The sequence below is a fragment of the Aythya fuligula genome, chromosome 9 (genome assembly GCF_009819795.1).
Source record: "Aythya fuligula isolate bAytFul2 chromosome 9, bAytFul2.pri, whole genome shotgun sequence".
NCBI classification, from domain to species: Eukaryota; Metazoa; Chordata; class Aves; order Anseriformes; family Anatidae; genus Aythya; species Aythya fuligula.
This window is the reverse complement of record NC_045567.1, coordinates 15,286,461-15,310,315: the sequence shown is the minus strand read 5'-3', so window position 1 is coordinate 15,310,315 and position 23,855 is coordinate 15,286,461. Positions and strand designations below refer to the sequence as shown.

Genomic DNA, 23,855 nt, shown 5'->3' with positions numbered 1-23,855 from the left:
GAGAGCATTGAAGCGTCCGAGTGTGTTTTGGAGGGGAAACTGAAGAAAACTATGTTATCCCCTGGCTGTGGTAGCCTTATATTTGTAAGGAGATTGTGGGTCCTCAGCATGCACCACAGGGGTGCTAAGTTGTGCCCTGCATCAGGTCTAACCCTGTACAAAGCAGGAGAAAAACAGGAAAGAAGAAAGCAGGACACATCTGCCTTTAAGGTCGAGGCTACGCAGGAGGGTCTGGGCATGCTCTGTATAAAACCCAGGTCTTACTTTCTACGGGACCTCCTGCCTTGTCCCAGTGGTAAGTCAAGCCTTAACGTTTTGGTTTTAGCCCTTTCTAAGAAAGGTTATGCATAGTGAAAGTTAGCTGTTTAGGTGGGGAACGCTGCTATATTGCAATAGTTGAGTTTAACATTTTTCTGTCTTTGTTTTCTGGGGCAGAAAGAGATTTGTTGTTGTTGTGTGTTGTTGCTTCTCCTTTATGTTTTTGATGTAAACGTGGGAAGGGGAAAAAGGTGATAAAGAGTAGGAAGTATGTGGTTAGAATGAGATAGTGGGAGCTGCAATGCCTTCTTTTCCTTTGGCTTCCCCCCTGGCTCAAGGGTGCTGAGCTGAGCAAACAGTGCTGTTTCTACCAGGCTTGGTAGCAGGGACCCTCAGCAGTGTTGATGGACTAAAGCTTATGAAAGCTAAAAGCTATGCTAGCTAGTTTTACTTTGTTTTATTTTTTAAATGCAAAGCTTAACATTCCAGGGGAGTTATTTGGTGTTATTTGGTGCTCTGGTGTTACTTGCTGTGTGGGCACAGCTAGTGCTGCTTTCTCTGCCAGTTTGCAGAGTTCTTGCTCCTCAGTGTGATGGCAAACTGCATCAGCTGGGCTGCAGCCCCACTCTGGTGGGGAAACAATCTTCAAATCAACAATGTTCAATGTTCAAATCAACAGGGTGAATCTGGCAAAGTGCTTTCACCTGGAGTCTGGGCTGTGACTCCTTCAGCTCGTGCAGGATAAACAGGGTAGGGCTGGGCTAGGCCTCAGCAGGAGGCTACCCTGGGAGCTAGTGGCTGAGGAGCAGTGCTACAGCACGGTGCCAGCAAACCCTGTGCTCTTGGTGAGATTATGTCTCTCAGAGAAGATTTAAACTGCTATTTCTTTTAATTAAAGAGCCCTTGGTGGCTTCTAAAGGAGAGGGTTCATGAGTGTGATGTCCTGTTCAGCTCCCAGCTTAATGGGGGCTATAAATCCCTTTGCAGTTCCACCTTGGTGTGCTTATAGCTTGTGGCAAGCTGCCTGCTGACTATTTCAGCCGTTAATGCAGTGAATTAAGTGTATAGTTTGTGGATTTAAAGCAGAGGGCGGGCCTGACAGGGCTTACCAGGGTGCTTTGTCCTGTCACAGTCAGTGTTTTGGTACAGCAGGCTGTGTTTAGCAGCACTATCTCCTGTGATGCGCTTTGGTATGAGCGGCTGCGGGTGAAAGGGGTGTTGTTTAAGTGTCTGTTCATAAAATTAAAAAAAAAAGGCAGCAGCTGGTAGGAGCAATTTAAACAATGCAAAGTCATGCTCTCTTGTGATTAACTTCAGGCACTCAGGGATTATTTTACTGAAGCTGAGGGCTTGCTGATGTGGGGAAAGGCAATTAATTGGAGTAGTGAAATTTGTGCATAGATCTTGCTCAGTCTTCAGCTGTTTTTTTGTAGTTGGAGATCAGATTTGTTTACTTTAGTAAACTGGTAGAGGCTATTCGACTCTTAAAGCCTGTTCCTTAAGGTAAATAACACCAAGTTTAGAGTTTGGTAACATCACAGGGAAGGAAACAGTGTAGCTTGTATGCAGAGAGGGTTGAAGGAGTTTCAAATCTTGCTTCTGTGAAAGCATTAACCAGGGAGCTTCTTTTGTTTGATATGGGGAAATGTGTCTGTTGGCCATCAGGTAAAACCTGATGAGCTTTTTTAGAAATGGTATGCTAGGACCTTGGCTGGGGTACAGGTATGAAAATGACACAGCTGGAAAATGTTTCTCCAGAGAAGACTAGAGTTGGGTTTAGTACAGGGACACATCAGCTGTATCCTTTGGTGGTGTGATACAACACCCTGAAAGTTCAGAGGTGCAGAATAAGAAGCTTTCTGGCTCTATCACCCTGTGTAGCTAGTGTCTCCCTCCTCTCCTGTGCTGTGGGGAGTGCTAGGTTGGGGTAGGTGTGTGAGAAGCAACTTCTGTTTTGCTGCAAAGGGGGCAGGGCTGAATTGGTTGCTTGGTCTTCTTGTGACCTAGGACTTTGTGCAGCTGTGAACCAGACCTGGGACATGTCATGGCATGCAGCAACCTCATTGCTCAGAGGATTTTCAGAAGAATGAAGGTCTCTGAGGACGGTCTTTCATGAAAACTTTATTTTTTTGGTGAAATTGGTTCCTGTGTAAGTAATAGTGAGCCGGTGTGGCTGGCTGTTGTCAGTACCTTGGGAATGAGTTCCTAAAAAGTGTTTGTTAGTGTTTAAGTCAAGGCTACTTGCGATAAGTGGCAGAGCAGCTGTGGGTCTTCACCTGAAGCCAAGCTGTCCTGTTGCTCTCCTCCAAAGCTTGTTGTAGCACTGCTGCTCAGCTTATATAGCAGGCTTTAGGCTAGATCTGTTTGTCTGGGTTTCTATATGGCACTCCTGAAAGTGCCTTACCAGACTGAAAGCCTGAAAGGAGTAATTTCTGGTACTTTGTGGGATAACTGCTGCTCTCGGAGGACTCACGATTATTTATTCACATTTAGTGTGGGTATGTGCTCACATCAGGGAGATAGAGCTATTAGCTTTGGTACTTTTGATATTTTTTCCCCCCCTGGATGTTTTAAAAGGTGGTGTTTTTATTTAAAAGAGGAAAAAAAGAGATGAGCAACCTCCGAAGTGATACTTTCACCTATTTTTAAGGCACGCTCAGCTGTGATCTGGGGGCTGAAACCACTTGATTTCTGTTAGTTTTCTTAAGCTATCTGCCCTTTTCAGGCAACGTGCAGTTTGTGAGCAGCAGCAGTGAGGAAAACCCAGCTTTTTGCAGACCCGAGTCGTTCTCAAAACATGAGAGGCCTTTTAAATTCACTAAAGAGCTAGATTGCTCCTCTGACAGCCGTCAGTAATAGATGCTTCAGGAAAAAAGTAGAGCAAAAGAACAACTGTAGTTTGTTCATTCATCCATCTGAAACACTTTATTAATTTTGGCAGCTTAATAAGTTAGGGTCTTCCCTGCAATTTGTTTACACTGTTGTGCTAAACAGCACCAAAATGTGCCAAAACAAATGTTAGTCTAATTCTCCTTGGAATCCATTTATAGTCTTGGCTCCTGTCACAGCTGCTCCTCTGGCAGGGGCTACTGCTGTTTACTAGCATTGTGGTGAAACAACCCTTATATGAAAATCTTGTGGGGTGCCCCCATCTTTGCAGGAGGAAAAGCGATCACCTGACCCATGCTTTAATTAAGCTGAACTGAGAGATTTTTGTCAAGTGCAAATATATTCGAGAAATTCCCCCTCATGTCCCTGCAGCCGTTGAGTATTTTGACCCGGGCATAAAAGCTGCTGCGTTTCAATTTAGAAATGGGCCAGTGGGATGAGAATGTGCAGCTGTGGAAGGCGCGAGTGCTCCAGCTTCGTCACCGCTCCTCTTGGGCCCACCTATTTCTGTGAGGCTTGCGGGAGCTTAAGGGGATAAAAATGGCCAAGGTAATTAGCAGATCTGGCAGAAATCAGCCAAGTGGGTTCAGAAATGATTGGAGGTGAAAGGTGGTAGGGAAGCAGGCATATCCTGATGTGGTAGAACTTTATTCTGTTTTTTAAAATACAGCAATTTTTCAGATTTTTTTCAAGAATATTTGTTTTACTCCAAGACCTCTGCTGCAGTGGCTAGGTGTAGGTGAAGTCAGTAAATGATTTAAGGTACTGCAATCTACAGACAGCTGGGCAGAGGGGAATTGTGCACCACTGAAGTGCTTTACCTGCTGCTCAAAAGTCCCTGCTCTAGGTGAAAAGCTCATGTTTCAGGAACAAAATGGAGGTGTTTTCCCCCCTCTTTGGGATTCCTTATGATTCAGCATCCCGGTGGACACAGAGGTATTTAACTTATTGAGAAGGGTGGCCAGATTCTCTGCTGTCTAAATACAGCATCTCCAGCAGTGTGGAATGTGCATTGTACAGCTGTGAATGTCCCAGGCATTCAGTGTGTCTCCTTTTTCACACAATAGCTTCTATTTATGGGTTTTCATCAAGTTGGTCTTATGCATTCAACATATCTTTGTGTGTTTTTTCCTTTTTTTTTTATTATTTTTTTTTATTTTGTAAGGTTTGTAGAAACTCCGAGCCACTTCTCCTGGAAGGAGAGTTACTACAGATCAGCCATGTCCCAGAGCTCGCAGCCCAGGGAGTTCCTCAGCCCAGAGGTGATCCAGCATATCTGGGACTTCCTGGAGCAGTAAGTAATCCTTCGGTGGAACCTGTGGAAGAAAGCATTTTGGGATGGGACACTTGTGCAGTTAGGTTGCTCAGGGAACTGACGTCGGGGATTTCAGAGTCCTGTGTACCTGTCACTTAGAAGATGTGGGTGTGAGTCCAAGTGACAGCTCTTGAGCTGTGAAGAGGTTCTTTATCTGGGCCAGGAGGAACAGATGCAGGGATCATTCTTGACGCTGACTTTCTTTGAGACTTTTGGTTATTGTGGCAACTGTTTTCCAGCGTATGACCACATAAGCTGGATAGGTGACATTTTTCCCCCTCAGGAAATGGGGTAATGACTCTCTATTTCTTGATGTCCTGGCAGCAAGTTTCCTTCTTCCTCATGCCAGGAAGAGAGAAGAGGTGATGATGGTGCACAGTTCACTGTCAGGTCCTTTGAAGGAAATAAACCCAACCCTGTTCCCATTCCTGACTTGCCGTGACTGATACTGAGACAGTTACTGCTATAAATCCTCCCTGAGTTCTGTCTTTTAGTGATTTAACTCCAGCAGTCTTGCCTCATTTTTCTAGTCAGGCAAATAAAACATCCCTCCAGGCCCAGTCCTGCTCAGGGACTGCCACAGGCGTGGTGAGTGGGTGCTCATTAGGAATCTCTTGCTTTGTCTTGAGACTGGGTCTTGATTATGCCTAAATCCTGGAGGACACCCTGGCACATGGTTAGTTGGAAGGGACAGGATTTGGCCCGTTTTAACTGGGTTACTCCGTTTCTTTCAGGCCAATATGCTCAGTTCAGCCAATTGATTTGAACTTCATTGATGACCCATCTGAAAATGGCCCTACAAATAAAATAGAAATCAGCATGGATTGTGTCCGGCTGCAGGATACGGAGCTGAGTGACCCGATGTGGGTGAGTAGAGAGAAGGATTTCTTTAACCTCTGGAGAAAGATAAGGGGTTTCAGTAGAAACCCTTCCTGATGTGTTTCCCTGAGGATCTTTTACCCTTCTGGGTGGAGCTGTGGCTGCTCTCTGTGATTGAGGAAGTTCCTTCTTGATCTGCCTGTTGTGTCTCACCCATTAAAGCTGGTTAGGAGAGCATGGTGCCACAGGCAACTGGTGGTGAACTGCAGTGCCAATCCTTGTGGCTAACTGAGACTGGGAGAGACCCATGGAAAGGCTCCTCTGTGCCTCCCCAGGGCTGCAACAGACTAGCTCTTCTCCTGCTAAAGCAAAAGCAGCAGAGAGGGATGAGGCGGTGAAACAGGTGGAATTGCTGAGGAGTCTCCTGTGCTTGTTTTTGGCTACTTGGCTCTTCCTGCTGTCTCCTTGCTTAGGGCTTGTTTATGTGGCCCGAGGGTTAAAATAGTTGTTTTGAGTACTGTTGCATTTCTGCTGACCAAGCAGTGAGACTTGAGGATGTTCTTAACTGACTTGTTTTTCACTTGTATCTGGCCTTCAAGAGAAGACTTGGTTTCAGACCCTAACTGTTTTTTTAGATTTGCGTCTCCAGATGGGCAGAGCTAGTGAGCATTTGTAACTAGTCTTGGCTGTGGGTGTCTCACCAGTGTACTTTGAGACTGGAATGCAGATGAGGCACTGGTGGTTGCTGGTTCATGTCAGTTTGTGCCAAAGGCAGAGCTCTTCTTACCAGTTGCTCCGGTAATGAAGCCAGGTGCTGCTCTTGCAGGCAGGAGCAGGAGGTATTTCACGAGTTTGAGCTGTTAGTTTCTGTTCTTCCTGAATCTTGTATACTTTTTGGTATAAATCCTGTGTACTTTGAAGTTTGTGTTAGTGTTTGTATGTTTTCTTGTGCCTCTGTATTTCTGTCCTGAGAAACTTAATTCCTTGACTAATAGAAAAACATCTCTTATGTGCTCAACCGTGGCATGTTTGCAGCAGAGGTGTTGGTTGGCAGTGCTTGTAACCCCGAGGCTTGCATCTGCAGTGAAAGGGTTCCCAAGTCACACTGATGGCAGTCCCTGGTGCCAGAACACTGCCTGGCTGATGTGGCTGCTGAAAAATGGCACAGGATGGGGTAGTGTATTCCTCTTTGCTTGCAGCATTGTGGAGGGTGGAAAGGCCATGCTGAGGTTGGGTATCTGCTTGGCTAATGTGGTAAAGCCATTCCAAGTGCACAGAGAGGTGACAAATGTCAAGTCTGATCATCTTTTGATGTTCAGGGTGGGCTCAGAGGGGCAGCGCTGTGTGCATGCAAGCCTTCAGTCTGAGTCTGGAAGGACACTTCTTTTCCCAGTGCTGTAGCACAGCTCTAGTAAAATGGTGTCTGCTTCAGTAGCTAGTCCAGAAGGTTCCCCATGTTTTGAGGGTACCTACTTCTCAAAATGGGTGGCTTGAGCTAATTATTCTCCCTTAGGAAGCAATCCCTGATAGTTTATAAGCTGCCAACAGAAGGTTTGCTCCTTCCATACCTGGACTTGCTGCATTGAATGCTAGCAAAGCCTTTGCATTTCCAGCTCCTCCAAGCTGTCAGCAGAGTGCTGCAGTAGCTGGCAGGCTTGCTTGAAGCCCTTGTTCAGAGTCTCCCTCTCCTGTCTGTGGTGCAGTGAAACATCAGTGGGAAATCCCTTCCTCTTGTCCTCTCTGACCACTGCTGAACTGAGCACTGGGGCCAGAAGAGGAAGGCAGGCAGCTTTTGCTGTGAAATTATTTCTTGCTTATGATGGCTTTAATCCCAGCCTTGCAGGAGGCATCTCTGGAGAGGCCAAATGGCATGGTGACATTTTTAAGGAGTGTTTTTCACTGTCTTGATCAGCCAAAGGGGGAGCAGGGAAAATTCCATCCCATCCTTACCCTTACTGTAAGGCAGCAGCTCAGAGCTGCTTGAGCCTGAGTGTCCCCATGTTCATTAACAAATGTTCCACTTTGCCTTCACGGGAAGACAGCACCTTCACTCAGTTGAGAGCTGCACAAAAGCCTTTACAAAGCAAAATATGCATCACAAACCTGTGCAAACAGCCCGTCTCTTAAAAGGAGGAAAGCTCTTTTTACTCCCCTTACCACCACCACCACCTCCCTATAAATTTGCAAACATCCCTGACAGGTGACAACTCCCCCTTGCAGAGCAGTCTGTGTTTGCTTTGCTGTTTCTGGGGCTCGCAGCCTCTGCAGCTTGCACTGGCAGGGAATGTGTAGCCTGGGGCAAGGTGTTTGCTGTTTGTCGTCTTTAATCTGAAATACCTTACAACCCTCTTCCCCTCCAGCTTCTCTTTTCCTTTGGATAGCTGCGGGGCAAGAGCTCCCCTTGCACCTGTCTCTCCTGTAACCTCAGCCGTGTCACTCCTAGACACGAGGTGCCGCACGCAGCTGATTGCAGCAAAGAGTTGAAGAGGGCAGATAAACACAAAGGAATGCAGCAGAAACAGAGGGGCCCTGAGAGATGAACAGTGAGATCAAGGCAGACTGATTTTTATTATTAGACTAGTCTTAGGAAAAGAGCGAGGCAAGCTTTTGTCCAAAATGTACCACCATCTGAGGTTTAAATAGATGCACAGCAAATAAGACTCATTTATTTGAAGCAATTGTCCTTCCATGGACTTGAAGGCAATCCCACCAGGGTTTAAAATAAGTTTTGCACCTACACTCAACTTATGGCTGAAAAATGAAATTTTCAGCCTTAAAAGATATCCACCCTCAATCCCAGGAGTCTTTCTGCTGGGAGCTGTGGTTGTTGTTGTTTGCTTGTTTTGGTATTGCTCACAACAGAAGTGTTGGACCTTCAGTGTTCAAAGCAGTGCCTGAAGAAGCTGTCCCACTGGTGGGCTGGAAAATGAGCGTGGATTCTTCCCTGCTGAACACCCTGTGGTTGTGTTCATTGCCTTGCAAGTGCAGTGAGGAGGTTGGGTGACAAAGAAACCCCTCTTGTCTGAGCTACGGCTCTGTCTCTGGCTGAACCACAACCTTGTCATTCTCATGCTCCTGTTTGTAAGGAAGAAATATCCTTCCTGTGTCCTGTGGAAGAAAGGACTAAGAGAAATTGGTGACTGGCACTACCTTGGGATGAAAAGAGCTGGAGGGGGACAGGAAGAAGGTTTGTAGGTCTGGTGTGAAATTAGACAGTCAGCAGCCTTCCCCTGGTCGTGTGATTTGACCAGCTCTTTCACAATGTCCTGCACAGCTGGTTTCTGGCTGCCCTGGCTGCTGGCTGTGCCCCTTTTGCTCCTGTGGCCTTAACCACAGGCAGGCTGGGAAGCCCCAGCAGAGATCTGCCTCTTCACGTAGCGGGGATGAGAGGCTGGTGGTCCCTGCGGGCACGGAGAGCGCTTAGTCTGTGCCATGGCCCTGGTGTGGGAGGGAGCTGCGGATGCCCAGGAAGGTAAGTTGAATGTGCATCCTCGTGGCCACCTGCTCTTTGTAGGGTTTCACCCCAAAAATGCTCCCCTGACCAGCTGCCTGTGTTGCAGGGGGACGCTGCTCCTCCGGCCTGGAGGCACGCCGGTCTCTGAGGCTGTCTCCTGTGGCGCTAGGAGCCAGGTGATGTTGTATGAAAAATTGATTTCTTCTGACTGATTAAGCACCCTGGAGCTACGGGGAGGAGGGGGCCGGGGACCTCTGTCGAGGAACGGGCGTGTGGCAGTGCAATAACCCCTGCGCTGCCCTGCAGCCCTCCCGGCGTGCTGTCAGCCTGCCATAAAATCGTTTTCCTTCACCCCTCGGAATTCCTTTCAAATAGTTCCCCGGTGCTAGTCGGGACCCAAACAAAGGTGGCCTGGGCTAAGAACTTCAGCGGGTGGCATCCTGAAAAGGCATCACTGGAGGGGCTTGCAGAGCCTGGAAATCTCCTGGTCTGCTGCCTTTGGCCCAGCAGCGTGCTGGGGGCTCTGGGGACCCTGAGGGCCCTCCCGGGTGGGAGCAGGCACGCTGTCCCGAGTAATGGAGTGGGTCGGCCCCCTCCCCCAGGTACATACCTTCCTTTCATGCCCCTGAGCGAGCCGTCCTCGCAGCCCCTTGCCTAACCAGTTCAGTGGAATGCCTTTTTGCAGACAGTCAGCTCTGGTCAGGGTTTTCTTAACCTGTATCTGTCCCTCCCCACAAAAGGGGGAGAATTCCTGGCTTTTTTTTTGTCCTTCCTCACCTTCTGTTGTCGCGGGTGTTTGCTTTGGGTGGGCACCACCACGCTGCCTGTCCCACCGAGCTCCCACCTTGGGGTGGTGGTGTGGGTACCTCGGGCAGGGCAGCGTCCTCCTGGGATTCAGGCCCCAGCTTTGTGGGCTGGGGGTGTCCCGGTCCTGGTGGCCAGAGAAGTCTGGGAGGTGCAGTGTGTATTTTGTGTTTAAGTCACAACTTTAGTTCTGCAGCTCTGCTGCCCAGACCGATGTTCTCCTTTATACAGGGAGGTGGAGGAAAAAATAGGCTGTGGGAGAAGCTGGCTGCAGCCTCTGAACATGGAAGCGTTGATGCTCTCAGTCCTTGCACCAGAAACAGGTCTCAGATTTGGTATTCAGTACTTCCTCCTGGGGAATGGAGACCTTTCCCAGACATCTTCAACCTGCTGTGGGCAATCAGGGGAGCCACCCCAGTCACCTTGTGCACCAGCCCATGCAGCTGGAGAAGAGTGGGGCTGAGACCCTTGGGTAGCAGTTCACCGTCCTCTGCACGCCTTCAGCCTTAGCATTGTGTAAATCAGTTCAGTAATTCATATTTGGAGGCCATGCACTAAATTCCTGTGTCCCAAGGAGCCTACTGCTTGTTCAGGATAGGTCAGAATCAGGCTTTGCTGAGCAAGAAGGTGATGGACAGGCATTAAAAAAAAAAAAAAAAAAACTCTCCAAAAGGGTTTGCCGTGCCTGTCCTATCCAGTGCTTTAATACTAAAGGGCAGGCTCTCATCTCTGTTAATTTAGTTGCTCACTTAAGTGTTTTGCTGGGTCAGGAGAAGAGAAGTCTGCTTGCTGCAAGGTAATGGCTGAGGAAGAGGATGGAAGGTGGCGGTGGGGCTGCAGGACAGGGAGAATGTCTGTGTCCCAGCAGCAGGCAGGGAGGTGGTGTGGTGTGGCTGAGCAGTGCAGGGAGAGTCGTCTGTGCAGAGGCTGGTGACATGTTATGTCTGCTCCCCAGGGCCCTGGCAGGTGTGACAGCCCTGAAGTTTGTTGGGAAATGGTTTTGCACCTGGAGGTGAGGTCTGATTTGATAAGTAGATGTGGCAGTGGCTTGTGTGGCTGTCTGCTTCCATGCATTAAGTATTCCCAGATTGACCATAGAAAGGAAGCAAGGACTTTGTATAGCACAGATATGTGATCAAAGCTTTTATTACTGTCTGGTTTGTGCTTGAGAGAGTTTGAGGTCTGCCAAGTTTCTCTTCTGTGTGGGTATTTGTTCGTTCCATAGCTGTGTAAAGAAAGTTGGGATTATGCAAAGGCATTTCCATAATGAGTAAATGCATTATTCTGTTGGAAGCTTCCCTCCAGCACCTCTCCTGTTTGCAGCTGAATTTATAAGCTCTCCTAATTTAGGCTTGGCGTTATAATACTGCTGAATGTTTAATCTCATGCGGCATGGGTCCCTTCAGATCTAATCACACTTAGGGCTGCAGATCCAAATCCAGAAAGAGTCAATTCATTTAGATAGAGCATGCATATTGAGAATGTGCATTCAATTTGGGCAAAACAAAGCCTGATGACTCTTCTCACTCTATGTATTGTAGCGATCCAGAGCTACTCGTTTCTTTAAAATTTTCCATGGCTCCCATTCTTGTGCTTTTTTTTGCCCAGGTTCTGGCTGCAGACCAGGGCTGGTTGCGTTTCCTTTTTGTAGGAACGCAGCCAGTCAGCGAGTATGGTGACACTGAGTGCTTTGTTTTTTTAATTAACGGCATTGGAGAAAACAAACAGATGATGCCTACCCTGTTAAAGACCATCTTGGAAGCATATTTAGAACTGTAATATTTTTCTACCCATTTAGTACGTGGCTTCATTTCCAGTTTGGGAGGGAATAAGCTAATTTGAAGCTAAAAAGCACAAGGCTAGTGGAAATGAGCCAGGTGTGGTGGGGTGCTCTGCAGCATGCCAGAGTGTGAGGCTGAAGTGGGAGAGGAGCCTGGCTCCTCAGGAGAGCTGGCTTTAAATCCCCAGCTCATATTGCTGTCAGCAGGCGAGGTGGAAGAGTGTTGCAATTGCAAATGCTGTCATCTGCCTACATGCAAATACGTCAGAACAAAAGAAGCAGTCGCTTCAGAAGACGTCTTCCCCCAGCAGCCAGGCCTGCCTCCAAAGGTTTCCATGGTGCTGCACGTGCTCCTTGCGTAGGTATGGAGCAATAACGTGTTAGCACTTATTTTACATCTTTAAAAGGAGTGCAGAAATGCTTAATTAAAAAGGATCTTGATCTTAGAACAACAGACCATAGGCACTTTTTGCCTCCGGAGTAAGTTTAGGGATTATGCTGCCTTGCTGGGAACTTCACTGTATATGGCTGTCTGTAGTTGATAGGATCCCCCCCTTTTTTTTTTTTTTTTAACTAAGTGTACTTCCCATTTTATTAGTTGGGAACATTATGATTAGTGTGGAGCCCAGAAACAGTAAATGACTTGGGCACCTGGCATTTCATCATCCCATGGAGACCAGCTGAATGCCAACAGATGTGGCCGCCCCCCAAATTCCCAATGACCTGGATTGTTTTTTCCTGCCACCTACTTGGTGGAAAAGGGGAAACGAGGCACTTCTGTAGGGTGCTGAACTGAGCTGTTCACCTCCAGCCAAATGAAAACCTCGCAGAGCTTTGTGGCGTCCACTTTGTGGATGGGCACCTCACAGCCCTGCTACCAGGCTGCAGCACTGACTGTGCCCATCTTGGCTGTGCCAATTTGGCACGGTGTGGGGCTGTGCAGCAATCTGTGAGTGGGCTGGAGGTTCGCAGGATTCTCCTTTGGAGCACAGCCCTGGGAGTGCCCTGCTCCCCTTCCTGATCCACCATGGCCCAAGTGTCTGTGTCGCTCTGGGGTGTAGCTCTTGTTTTTAAAGCCTTCTCCTGCATTAATTGGGATTCCTGCTTTGAAGAAGGCCTGGTGCATCCAAAGCCTGGCTGTGTTGCTTTGTGGTTCTGCAGATCCTGCCCGCAGTCCTGTTAATGACTATTATTTTTCCTCCAATATGTTATGATGAGACTTGTGGACTGGGTAATGTTTTCCTCTGAATGCCTCTACTGTCTGCTTTCCACCTTAGTGTCACTGATTTGATAGCATTTAAATTAACGAGGGAGCGAATTGTCAGGCAGTCACAGAAAATTAAATCAATCTCTGTGAAGCAGAGATTAAGGAGTGGTTTTTGGCCTGGGTAGGTTCAGTCACTGCTGAATAAACCCTTTGCTAATCAGCATCTGAATTTGCAGAGATTAATGAAAGATCAAAGGAGTCTTTGGTAACGACTGCAACTATGTCATCTCTGAAACAAGGATTTGTATCTCCAGCCTGTTTAAAGAGGAAGGAAAGGTACCCTCAAGCACCCTTCTTTCTCTCTGCAGTCATGGTTAGGTAAGGCGGACCACACGGTGATGTCCAAACTGGATTAAAATTAAAGCAGCCTAAAACTAAGGTGATAACTACTGGGGAAGATCCTTGGCCACATAACTGAGCCCTGTGGCTGTCCCCATACCAGTGAGGTGTGTGAGAGCAGGCAGAGGATACGCAGGCAAAGACCAGCATGGCAAAATCCAACAATTCTGCATAGGAAACTTAAGGAACAAGCAGCCTCAGTGCCTGGCTGGGATGGTGGCAGCAGTGTTTGGAGGTCCTGCAGCAGGAGTTGAGAGCTGGGGGCCAAACGCACCGGGGGAATATGGGGTAATGTTGATGTGCTTGTGCCAGGAGTGTTGGTGGCTGCCAGGTGCAAGGTCAGAGTTTAGCCAGAGGTTTGGGAGACCAATCTCAAATTGTTACAGCCTAGTGGCTCTCTTTAAATGTTATCCAATGGATGGAGTGTGTGTGTGTGGAGTTGGCAAGGCACTAGAGCCTGGCTGTAAAGAACTGCTATGATTGTGCATTTATTAACAGCTTTGCATTTCCTGCGAGTGATCTGTAGTTTATACAAGATAAGAGAAGAACACCACTTTCCCCTCAGCTGCTTGTGCAAGAACAAACCTGATCTGTCAACAGTTGCTTCTCTTGTAACTAAAAACAAAGGCTCCCTAATCTGTCCTTATCTCTTTTTTTTCCCTTTCCCTGGCCAGATCACTCTGTCGGATGGAGGCTTGTGCCATGCCCACATCCAGCTGGAGGGATGGGGCTGGTTTTGCTGCTTGGGAATCACACAATGAACTGTAACTCTCCTGAATTTTCTTGTATGACTTTCTCTTTTACTTCTGCAAAATGTTCTGTGAATGGAGGGTGTAGAGGTGTGTGTGTGTGTACCCAAAGGTCCTCAGCAAAAATACAGCTTGAACATCGAGAGCTATCAGGCAAAAGAGCTGCTGGTGGCAAAAGCTTAAAGCCCCAAAGTCCCCTGGCCATGGCTCCGTGCTCAGGTGTCTGCTGGCCCACCGTTTTGCATTCATCTGTGCAGAAATGTTGTCTGGCCAGTGGGTTTGAAGCTGATCAGCTGCCCTGCAGAGGTCTCTGTCTGCAGAAGGTTGTTTCCTTTTATCCCTAAGCACTTTTACTAAAAGCAACTTCTCTTTAAGGACTTACCAGGGTACACAAATGTGGGGGGAAAAATACATAAAAGGAGCACCAGGAATAAAACAGAGCTTTTGGATTGATAAACGATCTGGTTACCTGGTTTCCAGCCTGCATTGTACTCCCAACTGCAGGAAGGGAGTCTGCTGGCTTTGGTGGGAATAACCTCCCTTGGTAGGAGTAGGAGACAGGACTGGAGGTGGCTGGATTGTGCAGCTGGTAGGGAAGACGTGGGGACCTTGCATCATCTTGGCTGGAAAGCTGAATCTCTCCAGAGGAGTGTCTTTGCTCCCTTATTAAATGGAGCTCGGCAGCCGGAGGGCAGAGTCCCTGGGGGCTGCGTGCGCCCTTCCTAAACCAATATTGCACAGCGGTTGTGAAGGGAACTGGTTTTGTTTCACAATTCCTTTCCACCTTCCCTCTCCCCGCTCCCCCCACAGAGCGTTATCTCCTGACATGATGCCATTAACTCTCTAATTAGCCCTGGGGGTGTTCTGGGGAGATAACGAAGCTAGAGGAGCTCAAATAAGCAGCGTGCGCAGATGTTTACCCAGGGTCGGAGGGCAGACCTGTTGTGACAGCCGATTGCCTTGGGGAGGGAGAAGCCGACCTGTGCTGCAGGCAGCCCGGGAGCAGGGCTCTCCTCCTGCCCTCCGCAACTCAGTCTTCCCCCCGAGTTTTGAAAATGGGGGAAAAATGCAGCTGGATGTCCTTGGAAGAAAGGATTGTCCTTTAGTAGCAAGCGCTTGCAGTACAATCAGGGCATCTTTCTGGCTTGCTGGCTGTGCAAGAGGCCGTATCCAGCTGCTTTCTGCAGCTGAAAGGCAGCATCCTGCCCACCACTGCATCTCTTGGGTGTGTGTTTTTTTCAACTTTGTCTTGCTATATATATATATATATTTTTTTTTTTTTTTTTTTTGAATGGGGAAAGTCCCTGTTTCGGTATGGAAATCTTTCTTCCTCACCTCTTCTGCTTGGTTTGAGCAGCGAAGGCCAGCTGACCACCTCTGTGCTAGTTTTTTTGGGAAGGAAGTGTGTTTTTTTTTTTGTTTTTTTTTTTTCCCTCTTTAACCTGGCTGCTTGCTCTTACTGTCCATCACCCGTGTCCCCATGAAATCTTCACTGGAAAAACTCCCCAAGCTAATTGGCAGAGGCTCGTTTTTGAGCATTCAGCAGTTATTCATATGTAGCAAAGGGAGGGGGGGAAAAACCCACACATTCTATTTTTTCCTCCTCCTTCTGTTATCTCAGTCTTAATTTGTAAACATTTCTGAGCTGAGTGGATGTCGCAGTCCACAGTGACGCGGTTGATCCAGATACTATTTTTACAACAGAGTGGAGAGGTCTGAGCAGACTTTTCCCTTTGATCTGCAGGAAATTCTGCATGAAGCCACCTAACAAGCAGGCAGGTGCGTACAACCCCCCAGCCCCCCCCGAAATTACACAATCTCCAATTAACCTTACCATTAAAAAGACTTGTGGCGATTGCTTTTTTTTTTTCATTTCCATGTTTTAGCACAGTTTCTGCCTCTCCAGGAGGGGTTACCGAAAACTTGCCAATGGTACCAGGCAGAGATGCTGGGACAGACCGTGTAACAGCATGTGGAAAGCACATTCCGAAGAAAAACCTGAATCTGCAGTTTGACTTGGCCGATGCCTCGTTTTGGAAAGTTAGGGGTCTTGTTTGTGTTCTTCGTTTCTCAACATACCAGTGGGAGCTGCAAAGCGTTGCCAGAAGCTCTCTGGAGTAACTGAGTCAGACCTGGGAGGGTTGCACCTGAAACCTTCCAATCTAACTAATGGTAATTATTTTGGTTTCCTAAAGTGCTGGAGGTCTCCTCTTTAGAGGGAGAGAGATTTTCCTTTCCAAGCATCAGCTGCTTTGCTTTTCTGTCTTCAGCCAAAAAGAGCATCCAAAGGTTGAAGCCCAGACTGATGCTTTGGGTTGATTATTTTTTTGTCTTTTTTTTTTTTTTTTTTTTGGGGGGGGCAAGGGGTAGGGGAGGAAGCTTATTGCACTGGAGGAATAAACTTAAACCTTGTTGCTTTGGCCTCAATGTGAGTAGAAATAATTTATTTTAACATGTGGAAGGAGGGCCTTCTCCTGCAACAATTTGCTTCCTTTGACTGGGCTGGTTGTAGGTAGAGGTTATACCTTGTTACACCAAAGATTGTCCCGCATGTGACTTTATACCATTACAGTTACAACAGAATTTACGATGTTCTCCTTGGAGAAGGAAAGCCTTTTCCAGAAGGCTCAGAAATGATAATTACAGACCCATTGCAGAGGAGTGAGCGTGCAGTCTGAAGGGGATCACTTTAGTTTTGTGACATCTACTTAAGCATTTGCAGTTGCAGGGAGTTGAGATTTTCTCTGACAGCATCTAAAAGATGCTGCCTTGCTCTTTCTAGGTTTTAGCAGACTCATCCGTGTTTAGTTTTTGGAATTTTTGAGTGCTGTCTCCTGCCTGCAGCCTGGAAGCTCTGGGGGATGCTCTGTTACCTCTGCCTCCCATGCCTGGGTGATGGTGGCCTCCTTTGTGGCACCTGTGAAGGGTTGTTTGCAAAAGGCCCCTTGTCAAGCATCTCCTTCAAGATGATAACGCAGGCTAATACTTCTGAAACACCGAGCCAGGCCGGGGCTGTGTGTACAGAGGGCAGGGATTTGTGCTGACATGTCAATTTATTCATGCTATATACACTTCTCCTCGTGTTTGACATGCAGATCTCGCTGGATAAACTTCCACATATCACTGTGTAGCGCATCTGGGTGTTGCTTCACCCACAACCACCTCCAGCCACCTGTGGGACAGAAGATAGCAGATACCCAACACAACAGTGCTGCATTAATGACTTGGAAAAGGAGGATCTTCTGAGTTCAGTAGCACAGCTAGTAAATGAGTTTTTTTTGCAATGACTTGCTGAGGTTGGGAGATCAATGACTGCATCTTGGCTTATTCTTTCTCTCCCCTTCCTCTTCATAGCTTTTGAGCTCATGGGCAAGTATCAAAAACCTGACAGGATTTAAGGGGTCAAAACTGCCAGTCCCTCTGAGCTCAGTATAACACTTCCCTGCTATTACACAGCAGTAAATCCACAGGTGACTTCCAGCTTGATGTCCATCAAGCTTTGCAGTGCTGCTGTGAATTGACCTGTTTGGCTAACGGTGCCGTGGCTGTGCCCTGCAAACCTTGCCTGTATCTCCAGATGAGCACTGTCTGTGGTTTTCTGGCTTGTACCCCTTTCTGAGATCACAGAAATGCACTGAGCACAGCAAGGGGTGCTGGGGAAGATGGAGAAGGCAAGGGGAGGTGGCAGTGTTCTCCTGAATTGTTCCAGTGATGTAGGAAACTTGTTGTGGGCCCAGCAGGCTCCTCCTGGTAGTTCAGGAGTGCTGAGGGTGTGCGGGGCCCCAGTTGTTCTGGGGTGTTGCTGCTGGTGGTAGGTTGGGCTCTCCCTTTGCTGGGGAGGGCTCTGTGCTACTCCCTGCAGCCCATTGCTGGAAGTACCATCCCGGGGAAGCACCTCCTTGCGTTGTGCTTTTCGGTGAGGAGGGAGAGGCAATGTGCATGGTAAATGCTTGAACCCTTTGCTCTGGTGTCCAGCAGTCCTGTGCTGAGCCAAACATGCTGCGTGAGAGCGGAGTGAGACAACTGCTCAGCCTCTTATGGCAAGGAGCTGCTGCAGGGTAGGGAGGGCACTGTGATCCTCTGCTGTTTGCTCTGCTGCCAGTTCCTTTCTGCAAGTGTTTTTGCCCTGTTTTATTAGTTTTGGAAAGTAGCTGGTGGAGCTGGCTGTGTCCTTTGATTCTCAGGGTGGCAGGAAGGCAGCGGCAGCTCCTTCTGCTGTAACGTGCTGGGGAGGGCAGCCTGGGGAGCCACTACCACTCTGTGCTCACAAGCAGCACAGCCTGCTTACACTGATCTTCCTGTGAACCTGGTGTCCTCCCTTTGTGAGCCCAGAGACGTTAGGGTTAAAGGATGCCCGAAGGCGAGGGAGTTGGTGCAGCAGGGAGCAGAAGCAGCTCCCTGGGCAGGAGGCGTTGGCTGGGCTCTGCGTGGGTTGCAGGTCTGCCAGGGACTTCTCTTCCTCCCCCTATTTCTACAAAGCCCCCCACGGGTCAGTTGCACTCAGAGACTCAGTTTTCATTGTGAGTGGCCGAAGCAATGTGTGCGTAGTTAGCAATTAGCCACTGGTCTGCTTCACAGCAGGTCCTCAAATAAGTCTGGAGCACTGTCATTAGGCTGGAAGGGCAGGCGGCTGCTCTGTGATCTGGATGTTTGGTTTCCTCTCTCCCCCTTCCCCACCCCTTTAGAAAGGTGTTTTGTTTCCCCTCGTTGGATGGAGCTCGCCTGCTCTTCCAGGAGCAGACGAAAGGAGCTGCCTTTTGTTCTCCCCGTGCATCCCGCGTAGACAGCGGTGGCTCTGTGGATCCTGTGCACAGCTCCAGACTGTGGGGCAGCTCTGCTACGGGGCTGCTGGCACAGCACAGACTTTGTAACCCATGTGCGGGACCACCTACACAGGGACCTGGGGCAGGCTGGGGGGTATCTGTTTGTTCAGAGAGAAGTCACGTCAGGGCTGTTCAGAGTGAGCAGGCAGCAGATCAGTTTTACCACAGATGGGCTCTGAGGTGTCTTTCCAAAATCTCTAGTTGCTCTGGGCACAGTGTTTGGGTGGCTTTTGCTGGAGGATACCCAAAAATTTCTCCCATGTATTCTCTCATAATCATGAGTCTCTTTAAGTTGTTTTTTAAATTTTTAATAATTTTGTTTGTAAGTGATTTTACTCCTAAGCTTACTGGAGAATTACATACAAGTGCAGAAGAGGGAAGAAATGTAGCTGCAGCGAGGTGATGTCCTGTGAGCGTGGATGAAAGCACACGGATGACAGAGCATGTGGCGGGATTATGGTGCACAAAACAAGGATTGCTTCTCAGAAAGCCCCTTGTGTGTTTTGTCCAAAAGCTGCATGCCGCAGCAGCTGGAGGCTCGGCTGCGCTACTGCCCTGCTGGTCTCAAATGTTATGCCTTGATCCCTTCCCAAACGCTTTGGGCTTTGGTAGCAGTGAAGCCAGTGCCTGAGGAAAACACTAGACTCCTCTTGGAAAATAAATAAATGGAAGTTTTTTTGGAGTGGCTGCTTTGGAGCAACTCCGTGGCTGTCTTTTGAGTTCCTAAACTTGTAGAAAAGTGACAGGGGAAAGTTATAGTTTCCTTTCATTTCTTTTCTTTTTTTTTTCCCCTCCTGTCATTTTCTCCCCCCCTTCCCTTCGCTTTTTAGAGATTGGTGATAAGGAATTCTAACTACTTAATGAGCTGGGAGAGGCCTCTCTCCATTGGAGTGGAGGACTCCAGGTGGCACTTTGACAGATTGGACAGGTAAGGCAGGAGAGCCCCACCTCCTCCTCCTCGCCTATAGTTAGGTATATAAGGGAAACTTAAATTATGCAGAGAGGCACACTCCGAGTCCTGTTATCTTCCAAGTAGCATCACATACTTTTAGGGTCTTCTAGGGGGTGGGAGGTGTTTGTCAAAATCCTGGAGCCAGAAGAAAGAACAGCAGCATTGATCAATTTGACTGCTAACATGTTGTACCTGGAAAACAATGCCCAGTCCCAGTATAGCGAGGTAAGGATTCTAGGTTTGAGTTGTGATCTCTTTAATATATTTTATTTATAGTCAAACTGCAATTTCTTTACCCCTGTAGCCCTGTTGTTAGGTATGGAATATACATTGATTTTTATTTTTTTTTTTTTTGAAACTTTTACGCCTTTACAAACGGCAGGTAGTTTGCTGGGCTGGATACTGGAGTGAGAATGAGCTTTGAGTCTTTACATTTAGGACAATGAACTTGTTTGGAGAACTTTGATTAACCAAACATATTAAATATATATATATATCTTTTGCATTAGAAAAGCAAGTCGAAGCAGTCGCGTACTGTGACCAATGCACACAGATTCTGTTCCTGTAGCAGTATGAACAGTATCTGTGTTGACTACATCATAACTCATTAACTAGTCTTTTTATTGCCAAAATTGCTGCGCATTGTTAGAAGTGGATGATGTTTAGGAAGTAAACCAAAAATGCATTGTAATCCCCATCTTTGGTTACATTTTTAAGTAAAATAATATATTAACAGAGGTTCTTTGCCGCGAATGTTGTGTTAGCGTCCACACCAATAACTCTTTTACACAGTGCTGTTAATATGTCGCCTTGTGACTTGCAGCAGAAAAATATTTTATATGGGTCTGTTTAAGCACATTGGAGAATAAATTTGTGTAAAATGGATGCAACCTTTTTCCACCATATGGGCGGGCGCAAGTTGAACTCAAACTTCAGATACAGCTTAGATTTTTTTTTTTTTCTAACCAAGCGGGTTGATGTTTTTGTAAGGTAGAAATTGAGCAAACTGCCGCATACTGTGAAAGTCTTTGAGGAAGTTACCTGGAGCTGAGGCAGATCTAACAACAATATTGGTTTACATTCCAGTGGAGACAGCAGCTGTGTTGACACTCGTCAGAATGGCGATGCAGCAAAAGCTCCGCTCCGTCTGTGTGTGCGCGTGTGTGTTTCTGGTGAAAATGCTTCAAGTGGAGGGCATGGGGTGCGGGACCTGCAGCAGACAGAAGCTCAGCCACTCGGAAAAGAAAACAAAATAGGAATAGCATGGCCGAGAGTGCAGATAGGAGATGTGATAGCTGGTGAGGAAAAGCCTGTTAAATGTACACTTAGGGCTTGCACACCTGGGATGGCAGGCTTGTAACTCGGGTAAACTGAAACCTGTGTATTTTCCAGGTATCCTGTATTTCAGGGCGTGCAAATTTACGGTGTGCTTTCCATTCCTAGCTGCTTTTGCAGCCCAGAAGACACCAGTGACTATATTTTTTTTCCTTAGGTTACTTATAAACTCTTAAATGGGGGGAGAGCACGTCTTGGTGTGTTTGCTTGGCATTATTTGTCTCCTGCTATCTGATCAACTTTCGCTGAATAGCAGCGGCGAGGCTGTAGAGTCCCTATGGTTGACTTGCTGGGCTCATCTGTCAAAGCGATGCACTCAGAGCGTTCTCGCTCCGCTCAAATGCTGCTCATCATGGTGGCAGTCAGGGGAGCCTTGTAAAAGGCTTTCGCCTTTTTTTTCCTCTTAGATTTGAGCATGATGCACTGACTTTGCTCATTCAGTGAAGCGTTGCGTGCTGTGGAAAGAAAACCCAATTAACATTGACTTGGCTGTGTTTCTGAGGGAGAGCAGTTTTTCTGGTGACTCTTCTTGAGCGAGTTGGGGACCTGTTAATGCTCAATGAAAATATATTAGGGGTGATGAACCTTGCCCATTGTAGGCTTTTGCATGGCTTCCTCAAAGGAAAACTAATAATGAATTTAAAAAATACCTTCAGCTCTCAGTGTGGAAATAGGATTAGCAATCTCTTGCAAGTATTGTTGGAGTTTAGATTTTTAGCATTGCTGCTCGTCTGAGCAAAAAGCAGCCACTCAAACTCATGAAAAACTTAGTGTGGACCGTAGATTGTGTCTAAAAATGGGTAAAAACCTTATTAAGGTGGGGGAGGGCAAGTCAAACTTTTTTGCACTGAAATCCAGTTTTAAAATGGAGAGCAGGCAGCTTCTCTCCCACTAAATCTTGTTTCCTTCCACGCTGCGTATCAGGGCACCTTGCCTGCCAGCACTGGCTCCTCATGGGCACCGTGCTCTGCCCGCTGGCTCTGTGCTCCACTCCACCCCATGGCCTGGGCCTTGTGCAAGGCCCGGTCAGGGCGACGAGCTTGCACCATGGCCTGCGGCCCCATGGGGCCCATGCCCACAGGCACAGTGGTGAATGCCTCAGTGAGATGAGTACTCTAAAACAGACAAAATCTGGTTGAGGGGTGTTTGAGGAGTCAGTAACAGCCCCAAAAGGCTGGAGGTGGAACCTGCCCCAGCCTTTTTCCAGCTTAATCTAGTCCAACGTTTGATCTGGGTTGACTAGAAGTGTGGTCGAGCTCTTTGTTGGCAAACTGCTGGACTTGGTGGCCCTGGAGATCCTTTCCAGCCCATTCCTTTATCTAACTAGGAAGTGTGAAAAATAGAGATGTAGTGTGTTTGGAGTGGCTGTAATGGGGTGTTGAGGTGGTGTTTAACAGGATCTCTTGGGTATCAGATGTCTCTCCTACCTCATCTCCACATTTGGCAGTTCTAGGTATTGTGCAGAAACATCTGCAGGGGAACATGCCCCAAAATCGGTGTGCTTATAAACCTTCAATGCTTTGCACAGAAGGTATCAGCAAGTCTGCCCGGTCTTGTCCAGGTTTCCTGGGTGCTGGGAGAAGAGGATGAGAGCAGTAGAGAGATTTCCTCTGGGGACCGATTCTTCTGGAGTTTGGCCGAGATGATGATGTAGAGAGTTTGGTGTGTTTGCTGGAATTAAATTAAAGCATTGCCAAAAGAATAAACATGACTTGTTCAAACACTGATAAGAAAAGTGCTGTGAATTTTGATTATCTCCTTCTTCCCAAAGATCTTCCTGCTCTTTGTGGGAGAGAGGCAAATTAAAGAATCTCTTTCCGTTAAGATTTTTATCGTAGTTTTGGGAGGGGAATGGGGAAATGAGTTTTATACAAAACCTTTAAAACTTCTTGTGCTCTGCTGCATGGCTTTTTTGGCAACATTCCTTCGTACTGGAAATTAAATAGGCTGGATTGCTGCAAATCTTTGATTCAGGGCTAGGATAACCTATTCAGAAGGCTGGACCTCATAAATTGTTAAATGATAATTCAGATGCTAGTGTTTGACCTGTAGTGCCCTGGATGCAAGTCTTTGCTCTTGGCTGAAGCAGTCAGGTGGGTCTGTGGGCTGCATGTCCTGAGGGAGCAGCGCTACCTTACTGTGGCACAAGAAATGTTCCTCTGTTGGGGATGTTGGTTTAGCAGACCTTAATTACAGGTTAAGGAATCGAGAAACTGAGATACAGCCGAACTTGAGTATCATCTTCATTTATGTGGAGTAGAAATGTGATTAGATTTTAGAGTCCTTGCTCTAAAGGACTAGAGCTAAACCAAGTTTGAACTTGGCTGCACACCACCTGAGGAGGAACAAGTCGTGGCCCCACTGGTGCTGTTTTCCTTGGCCAGTTTTCAGTGGTCACCTCAACTGCCTGTGGCAACTGCTCTGCCTTGCATTGCTTTGTGGCCCTCAGCCAAGCCTGGGGGGAAGGAAGCAGTCTTCCTGGGAAGCCACCTGGTCACTCCCAGGAAAGCGGCTGTCTCGTTGCCTTCCTGCAGTCTGTAGGTACAGGGGAGAAAGGCTAAGCTGCGCATTGTTTCTTGTACCCTGCATCTCACCCTACGCTAGGGATAAGTGCTTGTAGGGCTCTAGACGAAGCTTACTGAGTTTCTCCAGGGAGGTATTGGCTAAGCCTGAACCTCTCTCCTTGTCCTTCTGTTTGTGAAGGTGTTCTGGAGTTCTGCTGGCTCTAATTAGGGAGATATTAACTCCTGATGCCTGGGAGGAAACTTCTCTATGAGCAGTGTGGGGTTTGGGTAGGAGCAGCATGCCTTTCAGGGGCTCCTGAACATTGAGATGAAATTAACATCTGCACATTTGGGCACAGGCCCTCACTGGGAGCAGGAAATGAGGAGGTGTGTTGAGGGTTGCATTACTTACTAGTGTCCCGTTGCAGTTATACTTACTCCTTGTGTGTTTGTCCCTCAATTTTGCTGTAATTGCACTAAAGGTACCAAAGCTTTTGTAATGTGACTTCTGTGCAGGCCTGTGCAGCATCCAGGGGTCCTCTATGAGGATGTCAAAGCCCTGTATAA

At 47.5% G+C, this 23,855-nt stretch overlaps 1 protein-coding gene across 2 annotated transcripts in view; it reads left to right on the top strand.

Annotated features, from left to right (window-relative positions):
- The window catches only part of TP63 (tumor protein p63), a 169,709-nt gene that overhangs the window by 83,525 nt on the left and 62,329 nt on the right, over nt 1-23,855 (top strand). Inside the window, exons 4-5 of one of the 2 annotated variants that reach the window (XM_032193289.1) lie at nt 4,313-4,441; nt 5,197-5,329. In XM_032193289.1, the coding sequence (XP_032049180.1) occupies nt 4,313-4,441; nt 5,197-5,329 (262 nt within the window). Of the gene's footprint in view, nt 1-4,312; nt 4,442-5,196; nt 5,330-23,855 lie in introns of those variants that run through there. The other variant, XM_032193290.1, reaches the window with a different exon arrangement.